Source organism: Castanea sativa, chromosome 7 (assembly GCF_040712315.1).
Source record: "Castanea sativa cultivar Marrone di Chiusa Pesio chromosome 7, ASM4071231v1".
NCBI lineage: Eukaryota > Viridiplantae > Streptophyta > Magnoliopsida > Fagales > Fagaceae > Castanea > Castanea sativa.
The window spans coordinates 10435502-10462704 of NC_134019.1; the positions used below are offsets into that span (position 1 = coordinate 10435502).

Sequence of the window (27203 nt, forward strand, 5' to 3'; positions counted from 1 at the left end):
AAACACAGTGCCTTCTTCAGACCCACCTGAGATTTCCATTTATATGTCATGGCTTCCAAGTCTTTCACAAACATATCAACCACATCCACTTTCTTTTTCTCCTTGAACAAAGAATGAATCTTTACTCTTTTTAACACGAAAAGCTAGCCTTTTTTCCTCTACTCAGTATTGGTTTCCACTCAAAAAACAAAGACCCAGAAGAGCAGTATTACACCAAAAATCCAAGCCAAACCATAAAAATGGAATCTTTTCACCCTGCTATGAACTTACCCTTTTCCTATACTTTCTCTACAACTCTCACTGCTAGTAGTAGTAGTGGCACCACTGCCACATCCATCACTAATACCTGGATGGACCCTAGGATTTGGAGCAAACTCCCACAGAGACTTCTAGATCGTGTGCTTGCTTTTCTTCCACCACCAGCCTTCTTTCGTGCTCGTTCTGTCTGTAAAAGATGGTATGCACTTTTATTCTCTGACATTTTTCTTGAATTATATCTCCAAGTATCTCCAAGACACCATTGGTTCCTATTCTTCAAGCACAAAACCCTCAAGAGCTACATATATAGGAACAATACTAGTGGTGGAGATCAAGGTGACATTAATGTTAGAGCACCACCATGCGAAGGATATATCTTTGATCCTTATGATATCACATGGTACCGCCTTTCTTTTGCTTTGATTCCCCCAGGGTTTTCACCAGCTTCTTCCTCTGGTGGCTTAGTTTGTTGTGTTTCAGACGAGGCTGGTCCAAAAAGCATAATCCTATGTAACCCAATTCTTGGTTCTCTAACTCAATTGCCTCCAACACTCAGACCAAGGCTTTTCCCTTCTATTGGGCTAACTGTCAGTCCTACATCCATAGATGTCACAGTTGCTGGTGACGATATGATTTCTCCTTTTGCAGTGAAGAATTTAACAGCTGAGAACTTTCATATTGATGGGGGTGGATTTTATTCAATATGGGGTACAAATTCTTCACTGCCAAGGCTTTGTAGCCTTGAGTCAGGTAGAATGGTTTATGTAGGAGGAAAATTTTACTGCATGAACTTTAGTCCATTTAGTGTTTTAGCTCATGATGTTGCAGGCAATATATGGTGCAAGATTCAAGCTCCAATGAGAAGGTTTTTGAGGTCACCAAACCTGGTTGAGAGTAAAGGAAAACTACTCTTAGTTGCTGCAGTTGAGAAAAGCAAGCTAAATGTACCGAAAAGCTTTAGGCTTTGGAGCTTGCAATCATGTGGGACTACATGGGTCGAAGTTGAGAGAATGCCACAACAACTCTATGTTCAGTTTGCTGAATTGGAAGGTGGAAATGGGTTTGATTGTGTTGGTAATGGAGAGTTTATTGTGATTATGATTCGAGGATCAGATAAGGCATTGTTGTTTGATATTTTTAGGAAGATTTGGCAGTGGATTCCTCCATGTCCTTACTCTCAAGATGGTGGTGTTGGTGGTAGCAATGGACGAGAAAGTGAATTGCATGGTTTTGCTTATGAGCCTAGACTGGCTACACCAGTCACTGGTCTTCTAGACCAGCTTACCCTCCCATTTCAGTCTTTCAATGGTTAGAAGGTCCACTTTCCTAGAAGAACAAAAAATGGTTAGTAGGTCCAAATTGGTGTGTGATGTTAGACTTGGTAGTAGCATAGGCTATTAAGCTTGCAGTACTGTAGTTGTCGTGGGACCTTTCAGATGTTTTAATTAAGTGAATTAATGTGCCATGTTTAGTATGCAGTTGTGGCGTGCCCTAAGTTTATTGTTTAATTGTTTTAGTGCACCATTAGATGCATTTTTTTATTAATATAAATTGTTATGACAAGAAAGAAATGAGAGGGATTGGAATCCTAATTCCTCTTATAAAATGAGACAAATCAATGAATTTGAAGTGTAAGACTCTTGACAGAGAGAAACCTTTAAACAAAGCTGCTCTGAATTTCACAAGCATGGTTGATACAAACAAGAACTATACTCTCACTGGAAAATTTAACAGTGCAAAAACTGAAAAGAAGACAAATCTAAGAACTTTGTGAATTGTGAATGCAGTGATACTATATATAGAGGCTGCTCTGGGTTACAACTATATTGAATACTGTCCAAAGATTTTCTTCAAATAAAAATTCTGTCCATAGTTATTTGACTCTAATTTTACTTTCCCTTCAGCGACAGGGTCAAAGTCCTAACTAGTGTCCATTTGGGTAAACAAAAAAAAGCATTATACATTTTGATAAGGCAAATAAGTTATTAAAAACTGTGAAGTATCCAAATTGACACGACTCTAACATGGGTGCATATGCATATCTGCATGTGTATATAGTTAGTAGTTTTTTTGTATATATAACATACATAATTTTACATATGATACTTTTTTTTTTTTTTTAATATCCACATTTAAAATGTGAAACGTGTAATGCATATGCATGATTTACAAATGTGTGAGAATCAATGTTTTTTATAATATAAAATAAGTCTAAAGTCACAAAGAAAGAACCAATAAAAACTAGTCTTTAACATTACTCCATAATATATATAGTGACTTCATGTTGAAGGGACTTAGAAATTTTAGCTGATATGAAATCAAGTTTGAATGAAAGGCTGCATAGTTTTTTTTTTTTTTTTTTGGGGTAATAGTCCAGGAAGAAATTTTATTGAGACAAGCTAAACACGACACAACAACTTAAAGGCTATCAAGAGCAAAATTCATGACAAAGACAAGATTCTTCGGAAAGCCATATGTTTCAGACTTCCTAGTGTAAAATCGAAACAGAGACAGTACTCCCCATATGTTATACATAGCTCTTTATTTACTTTGGTACAAGGGTAGACTCTCTATTCTCTAGCCTAGACTCCACATGTTTCCTTATAGCTTGCACTATTTGATCCCCTATATACTAATAGCTCCGCGGTGAAGAATTACATTTGAGTTGTACTAGTAACAAATTACCACAACATTTTCACATCAGTTGAAGTTGAAGTTGAAGTGTTAGTAGATATAGGTCAAAAGTAAATTAAATAAAAAAACAAAATATTAGGTAGGGACCCATCAAAACTAACATAAGAATGTAAAAATATTGTGACATTTTATGATGTCTATAAATTTTGTCATTTTGATTCTGAGCTTCCAAAGTTTATCCCTTATTGCTAAACAGTATAAAGGCATGCCTAGGAATTGTTTTGGACTCTTTGAGAACGGAAGTAACTTTTACCGTCAAAGTGCTATGACCTTGTGCCTAATTTGATTCCAGGCAACTGCACAGAAGTAAGTGCCTAATTCGGAAGACATCTACATAGCCTTAGTTATCACGGTCCCCTAGCTCAACCAAGGGCAACTTGCTCTGAATTCTAACAAGATTATCCTAAGATCTTGTTGGGTTCCATGACCAAGATTCACTACAAAGCTCACTAGCTAGTTTGGCATTGATAGAATTAGCAGCATGGCTAAATTTTAAATAAAGGGGATCTTTTGGGTGTTTGTAGGAATACACTAATACTTTGTGTGAGTAAAATTTCACATTAAATAATAAATAAATAAGTGAGTGGTTAATATAATATATTTGGATCTAAACTTATAGCCTTAAGTATTTTAAGTCAATTAGTGTCTAATATTATATTAAAATATTATCTCCTCAACTGTGCCAATTTATGCACCAAAAGAGGGTATTACTTATTAGAGCCTTTTCCACCTGAAACTTCATGAAAGAACTTACCAGATTTCGAAGTTTCAATATCTTTCTATATCGAGGACAAATTAGGTCTTAAAGAGTGAGGTAAAATAATGTGCTTTGTAGTTATCTTCTTCAACAGTCCCACATTTCATCATGTCAAGACAGGAAGCAACATGGGATGGCATTCTAAAGGAAGAAGAGTTGCTTTTGCTGACTCCTATTTAGAGCATTAGTATTGGGGGTTGTAAAACCCCCCAAAATGCAAATTTATAGCATCAAACCATAAAAAGTGGGCATTATTTGAGATGGTAATTCAAAATTTTACATGTATTCAACCTTTTCAATTAGTTTAAGTACGTTTAGAAACTTGTTATCTATGTATTCTATATAAAGCCCATTGTTGAAATAATATTTTTTTAAATTTTGTTGTTTGCTAAATCCCATTGTTGAAACTAGAGTGTAATAACTACGTGTTATGTTATAAGTATCATAAAACTTCTTTTTAATTAAAAACTTGTTGAGGACCAAAATTTCACAAGAAAACTCATTTCATGAAAAGTAAGGAAAGACCATGGACCTTAACAAAAGAAAGCCCAATTCATGAAGTTAAGAAGGACCATAAAGGCCCAAAGTCCCAAAAAGAAAGAAAAAGAAAGGAATAATAATAATAATAATAAAGAAAAAAGAAGAGAATCTCGGTCAGGCCAGAGGAAGGATCCTGGTCGGGCTAGAGGATATGTAGCAAGAAGAAGGATCTCAATCAGACCAGAGGATATGCAGAAAGAAGAGGGATCTCGGTCAAACTAGAGGACATGTAGCAAAAAGAATCAACATCAAGGCCCTAGGACCTTAATGTGTCCTTTTGAAGCCTTGAGAAGAGGACCTTGGCTAACACATGAAAAAGCCAAGATGTATGTTCATATTTCCAACAAAAGCTATTAAAAATCCAGCAAAATAGGTATTTTCTTTGTAACCCATGGTCCAAGCCCGTGGGATCTTGAGTGAATAGTAAGGGAGAAGTGGTTTGGTCGGTAGGGGAGTGATTTTTAGTGAAAGGAGGAACCCGAAACTTTTCCTTAGTTCAGATATTTGCTTAGAATGTACGAACCAATGGAAAACTCAGTTCCCCCATGTGCATGACACCTCCCCACAATTTCCTCTCAATTGTCATTTTCAAGTAAAGCAGTCATCAAGTACATTGAGCAGCCCACCCACTCATTTGACTTTCCAAGAAGAAATCTTTCATTTATATCTAAAGTCAAATGCCCCTTTTGAGTTATAATTTCCTAAATAAGCTAAACATTTGCTCAATGCACATTTTCATGTTCCAGAGGACATGGTTTTACCCAGCAGACCAAGGACATTCTTACCTGGGGTACCAGACCATGTGCATTATAAAAGGAACACTAAGGCATAACAGACAAGGGGGAGAAAAATGTGGATTCAGAGGGATAGTTCAGAGGTTCAAAAGATATATTCTTAGAGCTTTAATAGCCTAGCAAGGAAGAGAAAGAAAGAAACAAAATAAGAGAGTCAAGGTGGAGGAATTTGTCTCATATCCTTGAAATCATTCAAAATATCACTTAGCTTCCAAAGAAACATATGCCAAAAGCATGCACACATCAGATATCACTCTCTTCCACAAAAATCCTCTTCACCTAACTATCTTAAAAGGCAATGCCCAAGCAAAACCACTTGGACTTAAGTTCCAAATTTCACAAGTCTTGTGCAAAAGCACTAAGTCTGTGAGAATGTGGGCCAGGATCCTTGTGGTTGAATTATTCTCATGAAATTCATTTACATATATGTATATGTATTAAAAATGTGTATCCTAATCTAAGAAACAAATAATTATTTGAAGATATATGTATTGTATAGTGTGTTCTTATGTAAGACCTATAGAGGTAAAGGGAAATGACAAAACTCTATTGCATAATAAGCATGTAGAAATATCGTATAGTTCAGAGAATCAGCATTCTGGGTTCTTACAGGCTTAGTACCCCTAGGAACCACGACATCACGTCCGGGGTACCACGATATTACGCTCGGGGTACCAAGTGAGTGAATTCTTTTAAATGTTCACACAATAAAAGATAAGCCTCAAATACTTTATTTCAATCTCCTTCAAATTGTGAATATTATGAATACTTATTTTACTTATTTCGTAAGAGTAAAAGGTCATTTTATAATACTAAAACACTAATAATGGTATTTTATTGCTTAGGAGGAATTGCATTTTTTGCCTTGAGGAGATTTATGTAACTTGTGCACAACTTGGTTCGTAATCAGCCCCTATTTAGTTACGGTGAACCAAACCCAGTCCACCAAACAACAAGTAAAGGGCCCAGGATCCTTGTTTCTACTTAGGCCTAGGTACTGTCCAAAAAATGACCCTCACAAAACTTCTTTGTGTTGTGTATTCTACTTGAGTTTGGTGATATTTATCACAAAGTGTTTGATAGGATATTATTGTCTTCAATATTAAATTTATTTGGGAAAAATGTAGGGGACGGACCCAAGATGCTAGCAGGGCCGAAGTATAAAGAAAAAAAACTCCAAATAGGCATCCATATAGTATTAAAAAATTATAAATAAATAAAATTTTTATTTATAAATACATTAAGATGTAATCATCTTCCTACAAAGACAAAAACAAAAACAACGTAATGTTTTTTTTTAATACTAGGCTGGTTATGATTTTTTATTTTTTGGTTGAAGTTAGAGCATTCACAGTGGTGGTGCTAAAATTTTTAGTTTTTAGTACCTCAAAAAACTACTTTATCTATTTTACCATCTCACTTTACAATACATCCAATATCAACTTTTTTTTATCAGTTCATTTAAAATTATATAAACAACCAATTAAAATAATAAAAGAAGAGAGAGAATTTGAGTTTTTTAATAAAGGAAGAGATATAAGCGTAATAAAATATTGTATTTTATTTTTAACAACTTGCTATAGTCAACTAGTATTTATACCAGTTTACAATAGTTGCAAAAAATTTAGCATTAGCTTCTCCTATAATACATGATTTTTTGGTTTTTTGGTGGTAAAATAGTTTTTTTTGCTAAAATACAATTACCATTATGAATATATATAAATTTTTGGGTTGAATAGTTGCTATTTGGGTTAGATTAACTAGGCTGATTGGGGGGAAGGAACGCCTAAGATTTTGGAAAAAGGCCCAAGTACAAAACCAAAATATATAATAACTAGTCGCTAACCCATGTTATGCACGGGAACCAACCTATTTGTGAGGTAGAGTAAAATAATTTTATAAAAAATTTAAGAAACTACACTATTGCATGATTTGCTCTTGTATGATTTCAATTTGCGTTACAATTTGATGAAGAAGTCATTGCTTGAACGTTCAATAGCTTACAAAAAATTTGTCAAACAGTTTCAGATACTGCAAAAAAATAACTCAACAATTCAGATATTAAAACCTCTGAAGGACCAAAAAATATTAAAGAATCAGATGATTCACAGCTTAGAAATTATTGAAACAAAACAAAATAAAATATATATATGACTAAATAATAGAGAAATATAAGAGAAAGATGGGTTACATTCAAAAGAATAATTTTAATTATTACAAGCTTTTTTATCTTGTAAAAAATGGTTAAAGAGAGTTTGCTGATTCATGTACGAAAATTACTTTTTAAAAAATATATGAAAAACTATAAAATAATATTTTTTTTTATTAACAAAGTAGAGGAGAATAAAATAATATAAGAAGAATTCATACTTCTACTCTAATTAAAAAAAATATTGGGGTTTGCTTTGCTTTTATAGCGTTCAAGATTAACCTCGCAAATTTCGAGATAAATTATCTATGTTTGAGTTTGAGTTTAAGTTATATTTTTTAGAGAAACAAAGTTTCACTCCTTATTAAGTTTGGATTAAACAAAAATGATTTTATTTTTTAAAAAAAAATGATAATGATAAGTTTGAGTTTGAGTTTGAGTTTAAGTTGGACTTGTTAGAGATGTTAGGACATATGTGATTGGATGTTAGGAACATATGTTAACATTTTGTGTATTGGCTAATCCTTTGACAAAACGCACTTTACTTGTAATTGGGTAGATCTAAGATATGTTTAATACTTCAAGGAACAAGAGTTTAAGTCCAAGTATTGAAGCCATGCAAGTCTGTCCAAAAATCAAGTAATGAAGTGCTGGATTTTAAAACTCGACAGCTAGCATCTATCGAGGTTTAAAAGCTGCTGAAGCTCGTGACTCGACAGCTAGCTCAATAGATGGCTATCTATCAAGGTTTATGAAACTCAGTTTTTCAGAACTGTTTTTCATCTAATCCGTGAGTATGTGTTTGGGCTTTCTTTTCTCACAACCCTAAACATATATAAGGATTATTTTAAGGGCCGTATCAGTTGACACAGCCAATAGCACAATTGCACAAGAGTATAATTCCTCAAGTGTGACCAGAAAACCTAGTTTGCCCTAATTCATCTTGAAGAAGCTGCTGTGTTTGTACACCATAGGATTTTGTGACCAAATAACTTCATGATCTTCATTGTGTGATGAACATAAGAACTTTGCAGCCAACATCCTTCTCAAGTTGGTGATTAAGTCGGGTACTGGGATCCGCGCATTTATTGGTTAGTCACGTACTGAGAATCGTGCAATACAAGGAAAGATTGTCACTACAGAACAATTCCAATTGGGTATTGGGGTAAGGGTTCAATTGTAGGTTGGTATAAGGTACTGAGATTCCTTTACTTGTAACCGCTTGTTTTAATAATAGTGGATTCTCAAGAGTGGTGACCTTAAAATCACTTAGTGGGGTTTTTGCCGTGTAGGTTTTCCCCATTCGTAAATAAATCACCGTGTCATTTAATTTTCGCTGCGTATTTAGTTATCTGGTAATTTGTTTGTGCTGTCATGCTCATTGCATGTAATTGAACTTAATTTATTCACTTGACTAATTAATTGGTTAATTCATTAGAAATGGTCAATACATTTTTGGCCTATCAAGTGGTATCAGAGCAGGCACACTCTAATTAGGGTTTAATATTTGCTGTGAGATCCATTGACCCCTGTTTGTCATGGATAGAGCATAGTCACTTATTGTACCTTCTTTATTTGATGAAACTAACTATGCATACTGGAAAGTACGCATGAGAGTTTTTTTGCAGTCCTTAAATGAGAAGGTGTGGCAAGCTGTAGAGATAGGTTGGACCAAGCCAAAGAAAGCGCCAGCCGACTGGGATGATGCCAAGATCAAGGCAGTAAACTTCAACAGCAAGGCATTGAATGTTTTATTCAGTGCTGTCACAAATGAGGAGTTCAAAAAGATCTCCTCCACTGAAACTGCAAAGGAGGCGTGAACCATTCTTCAGACAACCTATGAAGGAACCAAGGCTGTCAAGGATTCAAAACTTCAAAGACTCACTACGAGCTTCGAAGAAATCAAGATGGAAGAGGATGAGTCATTTGATGAGTTCTATGCCAAACTCAAGGACATAGTGAACTCAACTTTCAATCTTTGGGAAACCATTCCCGAACCCAGGATTATGATAAATGTGCTCAAATCTCTGTCCGAGAGATTTCATGCCAAGATCACCGCCATTAAGGAATCAAAGGATATTGACAAGATTCCTTTGACAAAGCTCGTTGGAAATCTACAAACCTATGAGTTAGGTTTGTCTAGGCTCGGGAAGTTAAGCAAGAGCAAGAGTATGGCACTGAAGGCTAAGAGCAGTGACACTGAAATATTCTAAAATGAAGTCCTACATCACCCGAAAGTTCAAGAAGTTCATGAAGATTGCCAATGCAAAGGGCTTCGACAAGGACCGTAGCCAATCAAATTCTTCACAGTCTAAGAGCCAAGACAAAAGGAAGAAGAAAGCTAGGGATGGCAGTCAGTGCACTGTTCCTTCAAGGCTCAAGTGTTTCGGGTGTTAAGGTTTCGGTCACATGAAACAAGAGTGCCCTACCTATCTCAAGTCTATTGGGAAAAGTAAGGCACTTGCTGCAACCTTGAGTGATACTGAACTTGAGGATGATTCCGAAAATGAGGATGACGAAATCCTAAATGCCTTCATTGCCACTGTCAGTCCTACTAAAGGGATTGTAGAAGATGTGGATGAAGAAGAAAACTTGGTAGAGTCAAACTTTAAGAAGATGGATGAGCAAGATGACATCCACACAGCTTATGCAAAGTTATACAAGGTCTCGGAGAAATATGAGAAGCTGTATAGGTTGGCTACCAAGAAGCTCAGTGATGTGGAGCTTGAACGAGAACAACTCTCCACAAAGTTTGATGAAGTAAATCAAACTATTGGAGTACTGAGATTTGAGAATAATTTCTTGGCTGAAAAGACCAAGAAGCTTGAGACGAAACTGTTCCAAGTGAGAGCACTGTTGGAAAGGATCTCAAGTGCGAAGCTTGATGAGATACTTAGCATGCAAAAATCTGCCTTCGATCGAACCGATTTAGGGTATGATTTTTCTTCTCCTAATATTGCTTCTTCTAGTACTACTATTTTTGTTTCTCCTACTAACAATATTGATTCTAAGAATAATGATGCTAAAACTGTGATAGCTAGTGAGAACATAGACAATGGGTAAATCTATCTTAGGAGCACCCCCTAAGCTTGCTAAGAAAGAAACCAAAAACCCTAGGGCTAAGAAGAGTAATGCTCAAAAGTCTAAAGAGAAGAAGCAGCATCTTTGTCATCATTGTGATGCAAAAGGACATACTCGACCAAATTGCTATAAGTGCTTAGCCACTCAGCAGAGCAACAACATGATTTCGTCGAAAAACCAGAATCAGCTTTCATCCTCTCTTACTCCTCTTGAAGATCTCCTCAAGGCCTTCATATTCCTTTCGAACTTGAACGGTTTCAATTCTTCTCCCTCACTGCCGGTTCAAGACTTTGCTCAAAGAAAAGGTTCTTCCAAAGTGTGGAAGGAAAAGGGCTCCAAGTGATTTAGTCACTTTTTTTCTCTCTCCCTCTTTTTGTTATGGTTGCATTACTTGTGTGTTTTGTTTTATTTAAAACAGTTTAGTTTTTATGCATTGCTTTATTTGACATGTTTTGTTTGGGTGTTTTTCAGTTTTGTTTTTATTTTGTTTTTCATTCATAAAAATAAAAATAAAAATAAATTGAAAAAAAAATACAAAAACAGTGTGTTTGTGTACATTGGTACTTGTGTACCTTGAATGGCCAATGAAACAAAGTTTTTTAAGCTTTGTATCTTTTATATCTTAGATGAGCATCTCTATGCACAACTAAGCAAGTGAGCGTTGTGGCTCTTTGTTTGTGATGAGTAAGATTAAGTTATCTCTTGTACTTAACACTCGTATCACTCTTTTTGACAAGAATGACTAGAAAATCCTAAGAGAAAGACATAAATAATCATCTCACCACTGTTGCCCGCCAATCATGAAATGACATATGTATGCTTCAACATAGCAAAAGTGCAATGTCTAAAAACTTGACATAATTGGGTATTTCTTTTCTCTCTCTTGTATGCTCATGCATGATATGCTTAATAAAATAAAAATATGCAAAGAAAATAAAAGCAAAAATATCAAATTGCTTCAAAACATGATTGCAAGCGTGTATTCTAGGAGATGTGGGAGTTATAGTATGTACCTCGAGGGTGATAGTCCCCATCAAACAGTTATGATTGTGTGTAAGTTAAAGTAATTTTCTCATATCTCAAATCATCATAACATAAAGACACTTATACAATCTTGCGATGTTTTCACACACAACACGCAATAGTCTTTGCTACTTTTGATACATGTGCAGGTACAATGTAATTTGGCCATCACAAGGTTTACATGCGCTAATGTATGCTCACTAAACTGTCTTAGCTTGTTTTTGAAATATAAAATTGGTTAGACTTGTTTAGTGTGTGTGTGTTCTGGACCTCAATGCATGAAATTTTTCTTCATTGAGAGATGATTTTGAGAGCTTAAAATGTTGTTTAGATCTTTGGTTTAGTAGCATGCTTGATTGCATTCAAAACTGTGTTTTTCTCTTCTTGAAAAACTGTTTTTAAGCAATCTCCATAACTTCTCGATAGCTCTCGACAGCTAGGCTATCTATCGAGACCCTTTAGCTTTTCTTTATCGCAATCTCGATAGCTCTCGATAGCTATCCCGATCGATCGAAAAACTTTTTGTCTCTTCGATAGCTTCTCGATAGCTACCTTAATCCATCGAGCTTCTTTGATGTGAAAACCTGTTGTTAGATCCTCGATAGTTGGTTCGACAGCTGAAAAGCGCCTCTTTAAAGCTCTATAGCTCTTGATAGCTCTCGATCGATCGAGCTTTATGAAGATTCTATATAAAGAGCCATCGTGATTTTTGCACTCATTTCCTCGATCTCTCTCGACACTTTCAGACTCTTCACCCCCCAAAACCTCTCTCACTCACTTCAAACCTCTTCCCCACTCATTTTTCGATCTCAAGATCTTCTTTCCTCTCTAGTATGATGCTTTCTCTCTCATTAATCATGCATTTCATATCTTTTGACCTAACTTTTGGGATTCTTGAAATCTTTTGGGATTTTTCAAAATTGTTAAGGTTTTTTATAAAATTTTGGGATGGGTTTCTGTTAAAATGATCTTTAAACATCATGTATTGCATCACATATGCATTATAACAATGTTTCATACATTTTAGATGTGTGTTTACTTTGTTGCTATGTTGTGTACTGGTAGGTTTAGATTGGGCTAAGCCCATGATGAATTTATATTAGCCTTTCACATGTTCATGCATTCTCATGCATATGTATCTTCAATTCTATATATTTTGATATATGTGTTGCTTGGTACTTTTCTGATTATCTCTCTCTTTCTCTCCCTCTTATGTTAGTTGCATCATGGCACCTAAGCCTAAATCTATTCCGTCTTGGAACCCTCTTCGTTCTAGGGCATCTTCATCTTCTTCTCCTTCTGACCCCACTCCTTTTCACTTACAGTTCTGTGATGAGAAGGCCAAATCGGACTTCTTTGAGAACTTCTCACGATGAGGCATTCATTCAGAACGGCAAGTCATTCTGTCTGATTTTTCTGACACTAATCTACCCACTGTCATTCACAGTAGGGGTTGGGAGTCATTTTGTGGCATTCCGGTCACATGCCCTTCCGTGATCATACAAGAGTTCTGCTCCAACATGCATGGATTTGACACTTCTATACCCTAGTTTGTCACTCACGTTCGAGGTATACACATGGTAGTTACTCCGATTATTGTATCTGAGGTACTACACGTTCCTAAGGTAACGCATCCTGACTATCCTGGTTGTGAGCGTCTGAGGACAATGTCCAAAGTAAACTCTTGTCTCATTTCTATGAGACACCTTCTTTTTGGGGTGATCGTCTATTCACCCGTTGCACGACCTTTGCTAAAGGTCCGAGGTTTCTTAACATGGTTATGACTTTTGTTCTCCATCCTTTTTCTCACTATAACACTATCACAAAGCCTCGTGCTCGCCTTTTGCTTTCCCTTATTGAGGATCTTACCATTGATTTCCCCTTTCACTTCATACTCTCCCTTATAGATGTCTATAAGGATACGGCGAACCGTAATAAGCTCATCTTCCCTTCAACTATCACGCGGCTCTTTCGCCATTTTTCTGTCTCCTACCCTAAGTCTCCCCACTTCACTTTCATGTGTGTCATTGATGCCGCAACCGTTAAGCTGAGTTTTGCACAGCTTCACTCGAGGCAGACTCAGACCGAGACGGCTGCTTCTCCAGCTTCTACCGCTCCATCCACCTCCGCTCCTTCGTCTTCAGCGGGTGGAGTGACTCTTGAAGCCATCATGACACAGCTTGTGCACATGGATGCTCACCTTGACACACTCAATGATGAGTTGTGTCAGGTGAACACCAGTGTAGGTCATATTGCACGACGACAGGATGTGATGGGTGGTTTCACGGTTGCTTCCTCTCCATGTCCGCCGGCGTCCGAGGATGAGAGTGACAATGGCTCCGGCAGTGATAAGGATGATGATTTTGGCTCACCTAGTGATGATGAGATGTCTACTTGATGTATTTACCCTTTGTCACTCGTGACAAAAAGGGGGAGTAATTTTGTGATGAGAGTAGTCATACTCATAGAGGGAGGGATAGTTTAGGAGATAGGGGGAGTGTTCTTATGCTACAGCAGCGGGTATAGTAAGCAAAATCATACCAAAAGAAAAAGGAGGATTTCATATTTTTTAGGGATGTAGTGAAGATTTTGATGTATCTTTTTTTCTTTTCTTTATATTTTAGATACATTGTTCATGTATCTTAGATCTTGTGATCATATTGTGATAGCAAACCTTGTACTTACTGATTTATATACATTTGAGGTTGTTATTACAGTTCTTTCATCTATCTTTATATGTGTTGTTTCTTTTCTCTCTTTATACATATGTTTCTTATTTATTGTATGCAATCTTTTATTTCTGTCTCACACAAAGATGCCTTGATGAGTTTTGTTTAAGTGTTTCAAAAATACAGGTTATCAAAGTCTTCCTTGCCATGAACTCTCTTCTTGCAAAGTTTTTCAAAAGTTTGTGATAGGATAGATTTTATTGTACTTAATAAGTGAGTATGAGCTAAGTGATTTATGACTTCTCTCATATGTTCATTTGTTTATTGTGGTTTTTTCACGAATTGCTAAAGGGTGAGATTATTAGGACATATGTGATTAGATGTTAGGAATATATGTCAACATTTTATGTATTGACTAATCCTTTGACAAAACGCATTTTACTTGTAATTGGGTAGATCTAGGATATGTTTAATACTTTAAGGAACAAGAATTCAAGTCCAAGTATTGAAGCCATGCAAGCCTATCCAAGAATCAAGTAATAAAGTGCTGGATTTTAAAGCTCGACAGCTAGCATCTATCGAGGTTTAAAAGCTGCTGAAGCCCGTGGCTCGATAGTTGGCTATCTATCGAGGTTTATGAAACTCAGTTTTTCAGAAATGTTTTTCATCCAATCCGTAAGTACGTGTTTGGGCTTTATTTTCTCACAACCCTAAATATATATAAAGATCATTTTAAGGGCCGTATCAGTTGACACAACAAAAAACACAATTACACAAGAGTATAATTCCTCAAGTGTGACCAAAAAACCTAGTTTGCCCTAATTCATCTTGAAGAAGATGCTGTGTTTGTACACCATAGGGTTTTGTGATCAAACAACTTCATGATCTTCATTATGTGATGAACAGAAGAACTTTGCAACCAACATCCTTCTCAAGTTGGTGATCAAGTTGCATAATGGGATCCACGTATTTATTGGTTAGTCACGTACTAAGAGTCGTGCAATACAAGGAGAGATTGTCACTACAGAACAATTCCAATTGGGTATTGGGGTAAGGGTTCAACTGTAAGTTGGTATAAAGTACTAGGATTTCTTTACTTGTAACCGCTTATTTTGATAATAGTGGATTCTCGGGAGTGGTGACCTTAAAATCACCCAGTGGAATTTTTGCCATGTAGGTTTTCCCCATTCGTAAACAAATCACTGTGTCATTTAATTTCCGCTGCATATTTAGTTATTTGGTAATTTGTTTGCGATGTCACGCTCATTGCATGTAATTGAACTTAATTAATTCACTTGGCTAATTAATTGGCTAATTCATCACAATGGGTCATTATATTTTTGGCCTATCAAGAGAGATAAAGTTTTACTCCTTATTAAGTTTGAACTAAACAAAAATAATTTTATTTAAATAAAATGATAATTTTATTTAAATATTGTACTGACGTGAAAAATTATGAGAGCTTAAGAAGTTTTGGTTTTATTTAAAAAAATGATAATGATGAGTTTGAGTTTGAGTTTGAGTTTGAGTTTAAATTGGACTTGTTAGAAAGATAAAATTTCACTCATTGTTAAATTTGGACTAAATAAAAATAATTTTATTGTGAAAAATTGAGAGAGCTTTGAAGGTTTTGATTTTATATATATACATATAGACTATAAATTAAAATAAAGTATTGGACCTATAGAGGCTTGGGCTCCCCACCTGGGTGCCATCCCTAGAAAAATGTCATGACACCTCTTAAAATTTAGGATAATGGCTATTACATACCCTGGATTTTTTTTTTTTTTTGATGGGATCCCCTGGATTTTTATTTTAACCAATTTACTTCCTAAACTTTATATATGTGCCAAATTAATACAATAACTAGTCTGCGTTAACACACTACAAATCACTCACGTGAGACCCACATGAAACTAAAAAATTATCAAAATTTGCAGAAACCAATGGATAGAATAGAAGAGAGAAAAACTGTTTAGTTTAGAGAGAAAAATAAAAACTAGGATTGTGAGTGGTTGTTCATTGTCCTCCGATATAGCTAATCTACATCTAAGTAAAGAGTAATTCTAATGTCTAAACGTCGCCCATCTGATTTGGTTTTAGAGTTGAGAGCCGTATAGCAATTTCCTTCAAGAAAAATTATTTCAAACCCAACTCCGTTCCTCCGTGATTGAAGGTCCTGGACTCCTAGCTTGTTTCCCAACATAAAAAAGCCACTTCTTTATTTTAATTAACTCTTCCAATTCAATTTGTTGTTTTGCCACCCAAAAAAAAAAACTCTTTTTATGATTTATTCTTTTTTGGCTTTTTGTTTTCCCATTTCCATGTATTTGCTTGATTTTCTTTTGGAATTATGGGCCTTATTTGTGATGCTGAACGTTGATATTATCTTTGGCACTAAACTAAAGAAGAACAAAAATTATACTCTAAATTGGAAGGGTTTAATTATTAAGGATTTGAGAATCATCCTCGGCTTTTCTTTCTCTCTCAAAACTGTACAGGTTTCTCTCTTTTAACTTGATCGGTTTTCTTTGTAAATTTTGATAATTTTTGAGTAAAAAAAAAAAAAAAAAGTGGGTCTCACGTGAGTAGTATGTTAGAATATTAACAGCAAACTAACTGAAGTACTATTTTGGCACATGGTTAAAGTTCAAGGAGTAAATTGGCTTAAAATAAAAGTTTAGAATATGTAATGGCTACTACACTAAAGTTTAGGGAGTGAGCACTAATTATTTTTCCTCTTGTTTATGATTTTCATACCAACAAACGGAGCCATAATTTTATATTTGACATTGGCATGAACGCAGGAATGAGATGACACGCTCCCACAACCATGACAAAAGAAGGTTAAACTGGTTATTTTCGATAAGTCTCCTGGAAGTATCAGTTGAGTTTGTCAATATGTACCAAAGAATCCGAAATGACTTGTTAATATCAATATTGCTTGTCAACACAGTCAATCCCATACTCGAACCTGTGACATGCACACGGGCGTGCACACCCAAGGACAAACAAACAAACAAAAGATGAGGAAAGCCATCAACAATTCCAGCAACAAGCAAAGTAGAAAATATACCTTCGCTTGGTTGCTGTAGTCCAAAGCACAAAGGGGATAAAAAGATTTAAAGAAAATTCCATTTTTAGGTCCTCAGGAATCAGGATAGAGATGTGGGATGACAAGTAATAAAAAGTTGAAAAAGTTCTACAAATAAAATGATTTCAACAACAAAGGCCAGAACAAAGCATAATCTAATAATGATGTATAAATTATAATTGAATAGACCTTATTAAGGATTCATACAATGGTACATAAATACAAAAGAAAGAGAATTCATATCAAAAGAGTAGAAAACATATATTTTCTCAAAATTTTGCAAGATTAACAAACTAAAAGCGGAATGATGGGAAATCTCCTTGGCAAAGATGGTCTCCCGAGCCCCAGTCCCCCAACATCTGATGAATCGCTTGCCACTTTGAAGCTCAGCTCCACTTTGCCTTTGTAAGGTTAAGTCCCTGGGATGATTCCCGTGCAAGTGCAATTGACAAGCCTTTCTATATACAATTCCAGATGGTGCTGGGGAGTGCAATTCTTGATATTCGATAAAACTTGTTGAACACATCATTTTAGTCTAACCTGAAGGATGAGATGCACTTCCCTCTTGAAGATGGACCTTAGCTCTTCATTAGCTTCAATGCCTATTCTCCTGCGCAAATAACAGCCATATGTTTCTAATTAGGATTTTCTAAAATAATGAATCTAATATGGATCATGTTCCTTGATGAGTGCAGGAAGAGGATAAAACACTAAAGCAAGAAGGCTGAAGGGGCAGAATACATGCAAGGTCTTCGTACAGGAACCTAAGAGGATATCTGGGAACTGATACAGACCATTGAAGATGAATACTCAGTTCTGTGTTCAAGGAAAACAGCTTTGCTTGATTTCAGACATCATATAAAAAGATGATCCAAGTCAGTTAGATATGGTAAGCTTCAATTCCCCTCCCCCTCGCCCCCAAAAACGCACACACTCCTGAACACTTTTTTTCTCTTGGTTGGCAGCTTGTGGTTGGGGGATTTGGGGAAGGGGCACCAAATGAGACAGATTCAGGTTTAACTGGCCTGTCCCTAATCTATATTGGATTCCATGAAACTCCCTATACATTCCATATATTCCTGAATAAGATCATCCTCACAAACTTATGAGCATCTTCATATGCATGTCTAAGATATATATTCAATAAAGTGATATAATAACCAGGCAAAGTGCCAATCCGAAATCATAACTTTAGATGCCTACTACCAGGGAACAGATTGATATTGCAAAAACTTTGGAACTCCAGATCTATTTTCTCCTAACACTGCATGAGGATATGTTAATGGTATGTATGCATGATGAACCAAGATAGCTGCTATCATGTCGAAATTGAAATGCCAGTGACTAATATGAGAAAATTAGAAAATTCTGGTAAGTCATTGATTCATCTGATGTCTAATGTTAATGTATAATTCATTTCTATTAGATCGAAAATTTGTGATGTTTATATCAATAATTATGGAGACAGAAACAGAGCTGATTACCCTATTTTAGAGCCATTCTTTCCCACAAGAATCTTACGCTGGCTTAGCTTGTGGGTAATTAAATGCTGCTCAATCCTTAGAGAACCATCACGTAATTCCTTCCAGTCCATTAAACGATGTTCAATTTGATACGGAATTTCCTGAGAGGAGCAGAATACATTGTCATTATCTAAGTTAATTCCTGAAATATGCAGATTATTCTAATGGTAGACTAATAACACTGCCTCAAGGTGGACATATGAAAAAAATTCCAGCTCTACCTGATGAACATGGTCCAACAGCCTTTCACGGACAACTTCTAATGATATGTTCTTCATAACTTCTTCACTTAAGGTAAATGGATCTTCATCCCACGGTCTTTTAACTGCCTAAGCATAAAAAGACATTGAAGAGCCAGAGTTAGCAGTGCAACTTGACCAAGTAAATGGAAGAGTTAGATAGAATGACTAATTCTATTTTCACCAGGTTTCTCACTTATAAAAAGTAGAAGAGTATAATCTCCATCTATCCTGTCACATAACAGTTGTCAAATCTGTACTTGAAGGACAAAGATGATACATTGTGAATGGATGGTGAAAGAAGCCTTGAAAAAAAAATAATGGCGTATTTATACAAAGAAAATATAACTTTTTTTCAGCTTCAATAGAATATTGGAGAGTTTCCAACCATAACCAAAATAAATGCATCTAAACAACAGGAAAAGCTAAAGCTCAGGGGAGGATGATTTAGAGTAGACTTCAGGAAAATTAATAGACAATTAGAAATTTTTTTTTATTTATTAGAAGAAAAAAGGCCCGAAAGTACTAAACTGACAAATGACTGAGTAAACCCATTCATATGCATGTATTTATCCAAAAAGAAAAAACCCATTCAAATGCATATAAAATGATTGATTTTTTTTTTTTTTTTTTTTGATAGGTAATAAAAACTTTATTGATAAGTTTACGATAGTAAACTCACTTCAAAAAAAGGGATACAAACAGATCAAAGGGAAAAGCTTACAGAATTAATGAAATCAAACACAATCAAACGATTGATAAAACGATTAGCAAAGACAATCAAACCACTAGTCACACCTATCAATTAAAATGAATTACACTTGACTTTATTAGGATCCCAAGTCAAAATTATAAGCTGCTCACATTGATTTAAAAAATGAGGAATAATGTACCTCATTCAAAGCTGGAACATTACTATTTAGAACATCATTGCACACAAGAGAAGAAAGAGTACTTCTGCCAAGAAAGAATTAAGGTATAATCATTTGCATATATTAAATTCATAGATCAAATTGGTATTAACCATAAATTATTCTCTGTTTTTTTTTTTTTTGATAGGTGAGCCAGAAAGATAGCCATAACTATTTTTCTCACAAAAGACCACAGTTGATCAGAAAGATTGTTTCCAATGTTCAGGCTGACAATCAGATAACATTCTAAAGACATACAGCAACAAAATAAATTCCACAAATCTCTTATTCCAGAAACTGCAAATTGATTTGAGCAAAATATAATAATGGTGGTACAACTACATGCCTGCTCCATCAAATATTGAGTAAGATCTTTTACTCCATAGCCCTTCAGTCCTGAGATCATGAAATACCTACAAAACAATAGATAATAAGAAGCTATCCAAGCACCAGATCAATTTTCAGAAACTTGACAACCTAGCGTTCCTTTTCCTATTACAAGAAACACTGACCTTTCAAATCCAGGAAGATCTTCAAATTGCTTAGCCGCCTTTAGCAGATCTTTCTTTTTTTTAACTAAATCAACCTTATTAATACATAAGATGCGTTTTTGTTTTGGGTGTGGCTGTGATCCCATATGTTGAATCAATTTTATCACCCTTTGATCAGGCCTATATATGTGGAAGAATAAAAAAGCCCAATTAGACAATGAAAGAACTATGATTATAAATAAATTACGCATTCATGTGCATATATTCACCAAAAGGAGAAATAAAAAAAGAAAAGGTAACATAAAAGATTATGAGTCATCTGTGTTACATTGAGTTCACATGCAAAAGTTTATAATAAATAATCTTTGTCGAATCCTTAATCTTCTTAGAATTGTTCAATTTGACGTATTACGTATAGATACCATCTGTCACAGTTTCTAAGTAATTTTGTTTGTATACATCCTGTACACCTGGACTTCTCCCCTTTATGTGGTTCTTTCACAAACAGTGTCTATGCACATCAGTAATGAAGCTAGAAGTTGCAATGCTATAGGATCTCTAAGTTAAGAGTAAATAAAAAGGCAATCTGTTGTCACTTTTGGTCAAGTCAGTGTGAGACGCTCGCATCAATAATAGAAAAAAAAAAAAAAAAAAAACCTGAGGACACTATAAATGCCCTTAGAGCATCTTATTAATTTTATTCTGTTAAAGGCAAGACTAAGGGTTTCAAAAGAAAAGCCTAAGGATTTTAAATTCTAAGATAGTTCAGAGCCTATCGCAGGAAATTTTTTTTAAAGTAGGTGATAGTTCTAGCCTATCTTAGGGGCACCCCATATTGCTGAATAGAGCACCTACTCTACATAGATCAGGCATACAGGCATTCCAACACATTTTAGTGGAAGGGAGGACTATTTTTTTACAGGGATCATTTGAACCTTTCAATTCATAAATGTGGATATCGGACTCATGAATGGAGATATTCCCAAAGCTCACAAAGGATAAAGGAAGTGAGTTATACAAAAAGAAGGGGATACTTTTGGACAAAAACAAATTAACTTGGACATCAAGTGCTCTCTAGGTCGTCACAGACCTTGCAATTGTTAGAATTTAACCTAATTCCTAGAACTTATGAGACGCCAAAAAATAGAGAAAATAGGCGCAAAGGAAACAATCATACGACACAAGATATACATGGTTTGGCAATTTGCCTATGTCCATGGAGTTTCTGTGTTTTTACTATGTCAAGTTTTCAATAGAACAGTAAAACCCTAATCTGAAGTGACAAATAAATACCTCAAAAACGGGGCCAAATCAGCTCAAGCCTCCACTCCATGGACTAAGCCTTAGAATATCTCCCAATTAAAACCATAATACTTCCAAGTCGGGTCAGTTCACAAGCCAGATCGAACATAAACTAGCCCAACAGTGATTGCCTTTTATTCCCCAAAAAATAAAAAATATTGAGACTTCTTTTACACACAAAGATTTACTTGTTACTAATAGAGCCTAGCCTTTATTCTATAATAAATTCTTTTCTTTAAAAAAAAAATCATTCTATAAGAGATTTTTTTATATATAAGTTAATGAATTATAATAAAAAGACACAAAAAGGGCACAACCCTTAGTCCATGGAGTTGCTGTGTTTTTACTATCAAGTTTTCAATACAACAGAAAAACCCTAATCTGAAGCAACAAATAAATACCTCAAAAACAGGGCCAAATCGGCTCAAGCCTCCGCTCCATGGACTAAGCCTTAGAATATCTCCCACTTAAAACCGTAATACTTCCAAGTCAGGTCAGTTCACAAACCAGATCGAACATAAACTAGCCCAACAGTGATTGCCTTTTATTCCCCAAAAAATAAAAAATATCAAGACTTTTTTTACATGCAAAAGATTTACTTGTTACTAATAGAGTCTAGCCTTTATTCTATAATAAATTCTTTTTTTTTAATCATTCTACAAGAGTTTTTTTTTTATATATCAGTTACTGAATTTCAATAAAAAGACACAAAAAGGGCACAACCCTAAGTACACAGGGATTATACAAAGGAAGAGCTAAATGTTACCATATAGTTATAGCACTGCCAATATAGCTGAAATAATTTCCATTAAAAAAATATCAATCTAACACAAGAAACAAAAAAGAAGGATAAGTCCTCTTGTGTCAAATGCTATCCACTGACCTGGTAAGATGCCTATCAACGTCAAAAATAACAATGAGCACATCATAGAGGTTGACAGAACTCCAAGCACTTTCCACACGAACCTTCATATCTTTGTGAATATATCCACTTTTATCTAACATGAGTCCTGGGGTATCAAAGAAACACTGCATTGAACATCGGAAAATCATTAAATTACGTTGCACACAACAACAGGCATCATAAATAATTCAAAAAAGTTATCTCTGACTAGAAAACATAAAGACGGTGTGAAAATGCCATTAATAGCATATGTTAAGCATCAAATCATGTGCATTTGATTAGACAGAAATAAAATAAATAAAATCATATAAAAAGCATTTTACACGAGCAATACTTAGATTTTTCACTTTTTGCTAAAGAATAACTTAATTTAAACCAGAACATTTTTAATGCAGTTATATCTGCAGTTCACTCTCTTTTTTCTTGTTTAGTTTTGACATAGTATTAAAAACAACAGAAAGTGGAAGAAAAATATTTTATCTCCACACAAAATTACAAGCATAGATCTGCCATGCTTTTATGAAATGAAATTCCTGAAGCTTCAAGCTGCAGCATTGACATAACAGAAAATGTTTTGCAGCACAAGAGACATAACATATGAAAAGCAGGACAATGATTAGCTTTTAATAAGATGCCTACTGCAAAATTTTAAATTTGATTTCAGATTTCAAACTAAAGATGTTCTATTTTTGCTTCTGAAGTAAGTAGGAAGAGTTATCCAACTATTCATGGGGCAAGACATGAATTCCTAATAATATATATTTTTTATTCTATCTTTATAACAGTATTTTTACAAGATTTACAGCTTCAGAATTGTGGCATCAATAGACTTACTTATACTGTCCTATAGCTTATTGGTCCTTGTTATTTTGTTTGTTTGGAATTCATTGGGTGATCACAGCGGATTTTGTATTTGTTAGCTTCTTGGCAAGGCAGCTTTGGTCGGAATCGTAATGTCGCAATTTGGAAGTTAGTGCCACATTGCTTAAGGTGGTGTATTTGGAGGGAGATAAATGCTAGAAGTTTTGAGGGTTGTGAGCGGTCTAGAATTGAGCTTAAATCCTTTTTCTTTCATTCTATTCTGGATTGGGCTAGAGCTTTACAATTTTTCTCTTGTGATTCTTTATTAGATTTGTTAGAGCATTGTAATTTGAGGTGTTGATGCTGTTAGCGCTCTCTTTGTATACCCCTGTATACTTGGAAGATTTTGCTTTTAATAAAGATTATTACTTATCAAAAAACAAAGATGCATGCCTTAAGATGGAAATTATACCAAAGTTACAATTAAAAAAAGGCAGAAGATCTGAACATATTAAGTTTAACCAAGCATTCACAGTAGAAAAGACAATGCAAAAGTAGTTATCTTTGCACAAAATTTGTTATAACCTGTCATCATAATTTGTTATGCATCAAAAGCCCAATCCTGAATGGAGAAACGTGTTATTTAGAAAAGTAATAATATTTACTAAGTTTGATATAGTCATTAATCAAAGGGGGTATATAAATTATCTCAATGTAGTAGCAATATGGATATAAGTATCTAGTTTTAAAGATATTACTGTGCAATTCATGTCAATAGACTCAATACAACAAAGTAGTTAATTGGTAATATATCAAAACAAGATACATACAATTTGGGTATTTTCCTTTGTCATCACTCCTAACACTTCATGAGTTGTAGTGTTTGTCTTCCGAGAAACAGCAGCAACCTTTGTCCCAACCTGTACCAAATGCACTAAAGATATAACTGATCTGGAAAATGTGGTAATTCAGATAAATACCAATAGTAAAAAATAAATATAAATATAAAAATAAAAATCGTATACAATGCAAGTCATAATAACATAAAATAAAATAAAAAATAAAAACAATTACTGAAAACTGACAGCATGCATAATGCATACAGTACAGTCCATTGTGGAACTGAAGGCCAACTGTTGTAGATTCAGGTGTTAACAATATTAATGAAAAATAGAGAGAGGAGAAAATCAACACAAAGATTTACGGGGTTTGGCAATGTGCCTGCATCCACGGGAGCAAGCTGTGAAAACCTTCACTATCAGAAAATAAAGGGTTTACATGACTTTATAATGCCTAAAAAACCCTAACCCAATACATTGAAATTCCCAATTCCATTGCCACACCGCACCCGTCAACCAATAATTTAGCCCAGGCAAAACAAACAAACAAACAAAAAAAATGGCCACATTGGGCATAGTGGGTGGAGCGGAGCCCACAATGCCTCTAGACTAGAGGCCAGTGCCACTTCCAATTCAGAATACAAGCACACCCTCTAACAACAACTCAACCCAAAATATGAAAATCACTTAACGAAACCAAAAAGGACATAGGTGGATTCCTAAGAACTAGGAATGCTTGAAACTGGGACTTAACAGTCATCCTTGATATACCAAAAAACAAAGTAGAAAAGGATGTAGACCAAATTAACTGGAGAAAGGGGACTGATCAATGAATGATTCTCATTCTTAATCAGATTAAAAGAAAATAAAAAGATCAATAGTGAAAATCACAGGCACCTTTACCATCTGCCAAATAAAAATAGAGAGAGAGAGAGAGAGAGATCCACACAAATGGTAGTTGCTAACAGAAGAATCAGGAAATTGAAATAACTTTCAGTGTAGAAAAATCCAAGTTTTAATTATTTTGCAAATACGCCTCCTCCAAATTAACCACATAAGACAAATAGGAATGGCTCTCCAAAACTGACATTTTGTGCCCTTAATCCTGCATATCAATTATGCATAAACCACAGAAGACAGCACACAAGCTGAGTAGTTGAAAATGAAGGACCATATTTCAAAAGTCCCCAACTTAAAAAGGGATAGATCAGCACCATGAATCATGCCAATATATATAGGATCCATCAAGCATCTCTGACAACAAAGTTTATCCCTCTTTTTTTTTATATAGGTAATAAAATTTTATTAAAAAGAGACTACGGCATGCAAAATGATAAAGATTCAATAAACACTAAAACATAATCCATATGCATGAGTCCCCAAACTTGAGACCAATCAAACAAGGTACCAACAAAATGAGCTAGATACAAAGTATTATCCCTCTTTTCAATAACAATATAACCAAAAAATTCAAAAATAACTAAAATTTCACACAAATAATCATCAAGATAACTTCCGCACAAAGTATATTGTTCTCTCTCTCCTTCAACCTATAAGCATAATCACTGTTGTTAAATCATTAATCCTAAAATACTCAACGTTCAATAACAATCATCAAGAAACAACCACCACCCAATAAAATCCAAACATATTGAATTGATTGTCAGAAAACCAACCGTGTAATTAGTGAGTGCAGACTTCTCTCTCTCTTTCTATTCTCTTACCTAAGCATACTCACTTTTTCTTTTTCTTTTTGATAGGTCTCATTGTTGGCATATCACCATTCCTAAATGTCTCAACATGCAATAACAATATGACCAACAAATTCAAGAAAGAACTAATCTTTAACACAATAATCATGGAGAAAACTTTAAAAACCCAATGAAATCCAAACATATTGAATTGATTGCTAGAAAACCAACCATGTAATTAGTGAGTGCAGACTTTCCAGCATTTGGGGCACCAATTATCCCAACAGACAATGACTTCTGGTCCTCCTCCTTCACCACCACCTCCTCCTCCTCCTCATCCTCATCGTCCGCCGCCTCCAACGCGGCCTCGAGCAGAGCTTTAGCAAGCACTCTCCTCCTCCTCTCTTCCTCTTCCTCCAAAATCTTCAATTTCCTCTTCTGGGTATCTTTCCCAAAGATCAAGTCATCAGCTTTTTCTCTATATTTCTCATCCCAAGTGGGTTGCTGAGGGGCTTGAGCATTGGTTTCAGAACCAAGACCCGGTATTGTGTAATGGGTACTGTCAAAAACTGAGTCAGGGCCATTTTCAGAGTCTGAGGAGTTGAGGTTGTGTGATGGGTCTTCTTCTTGAGGCTGTGCTGAGTAGAAGTGGTGAAGAAAGGTCGGGTTGAGAGGGGTTTTGTGGGGTTTTGGAGAAAGGGTTGCTGTGATGGTTCTTAGAGCTCTCAAAGCTTTCATATCTCAGCTCCAATACAACAAACATAGACACAGAGAGAGAGAGATGGGTTTTGGTTGAAAGTGTATGAAGGTGGGTTTTTGCGGAGAAATGTGTTGTGTTGCAGAGTGATGGAGTAGAGAACCGTGGGTTTTAGGGGTTTTGATGTAAGGGCTTGTTTGCTTGTTTGTTTTGAACATAGAAGGGATTGGGTTTGGCTTCTTAAAATTAAAATTAAAAAATAATAATAATAAATTTTAAAAAGTAATTAATTAATAGTTTTGAAAAAAAAGGGTTTTTTTCTTCTTCTTTTTTTTCCAAAATATACGCAATTGGTTTTTTCCCTTGAAACTTTAAAGCTTATATATAATTTTTGCAAAATTTTTTGTTTTAAGTTTTGTTAGTTCTATATTTAAAGAAATTATATGTGCAACCGTCTACATTTGAAGAAATTACATACATATTGAACAATGTTAATGAAATACCCTAAAAATTATCTTTAAAAAAGGGCTAAAATTGATATGATTTAGAATAAATTTAATGAAAAATTCAAACCAATGATGAAACTATTAAATATTTTGAAGCAATAGTTATAAACATTTTGAAATTTTAAGGATGAAGATTAAATTTATACCAAATATTTTTTTTCATATGTTTAAATTTATTTTATTTTTATTGTCAGTTTATATATAATTTATAAATATTACATTTAAAAAATATATACTTTT

General features: G+C 34.8%; 2 protein-coding genes across 2 annotated transcripts; one reads left to right on the forward strand and one right to left on the reverse strand.

Annotated features, from left to right (window-relative positions):
- Positions 1 to 239: 239 nt before the first annotated feature.
- Positions 240 to 1571, forward strand: LOC142642177 (protein UNUSUAL FLORAL ORGANS). The gene has a single exon (XM_075816532.1). It carries the CDS (start codon positions 240 to 242, stop codon positions 1569 to 1571), a length of 1332 nt encoding a protein of 443 aa, XP_075672647.1.
- Positions 1572 to 17221: 15650 nt separating this feature from the next.
- Positions 17222 to 26673, reverse strand: LOC142642238 (GTP-binding protein ERG). Its single transcript, XM_075816574.1, has 8 exons — positions 25992 to 26673; positions 24061 to 24150; positions 22409 to 22554; positions 20245 to 20403; positions 20075 to 20145; positions 18804 to 18907; positions 18544 to 18683; positions 17222 to 17669 (listed from the first exon to the last, which is right to left on the reverse strand). Exons 1-8 carry the CDS (start codon positions 26496 to 26498, stop codon positions 17585 to 17587), a joined length of 1302 nt encoding a protein of 433 aa, XP_075672689.1. The 5' UTR covers positions 26499 to 26673; the 3' UTR covers positions 17222 to 17584.
- Between the last annotated feature and the right edge of the window lie 530 nt (positions 26674 to 27203).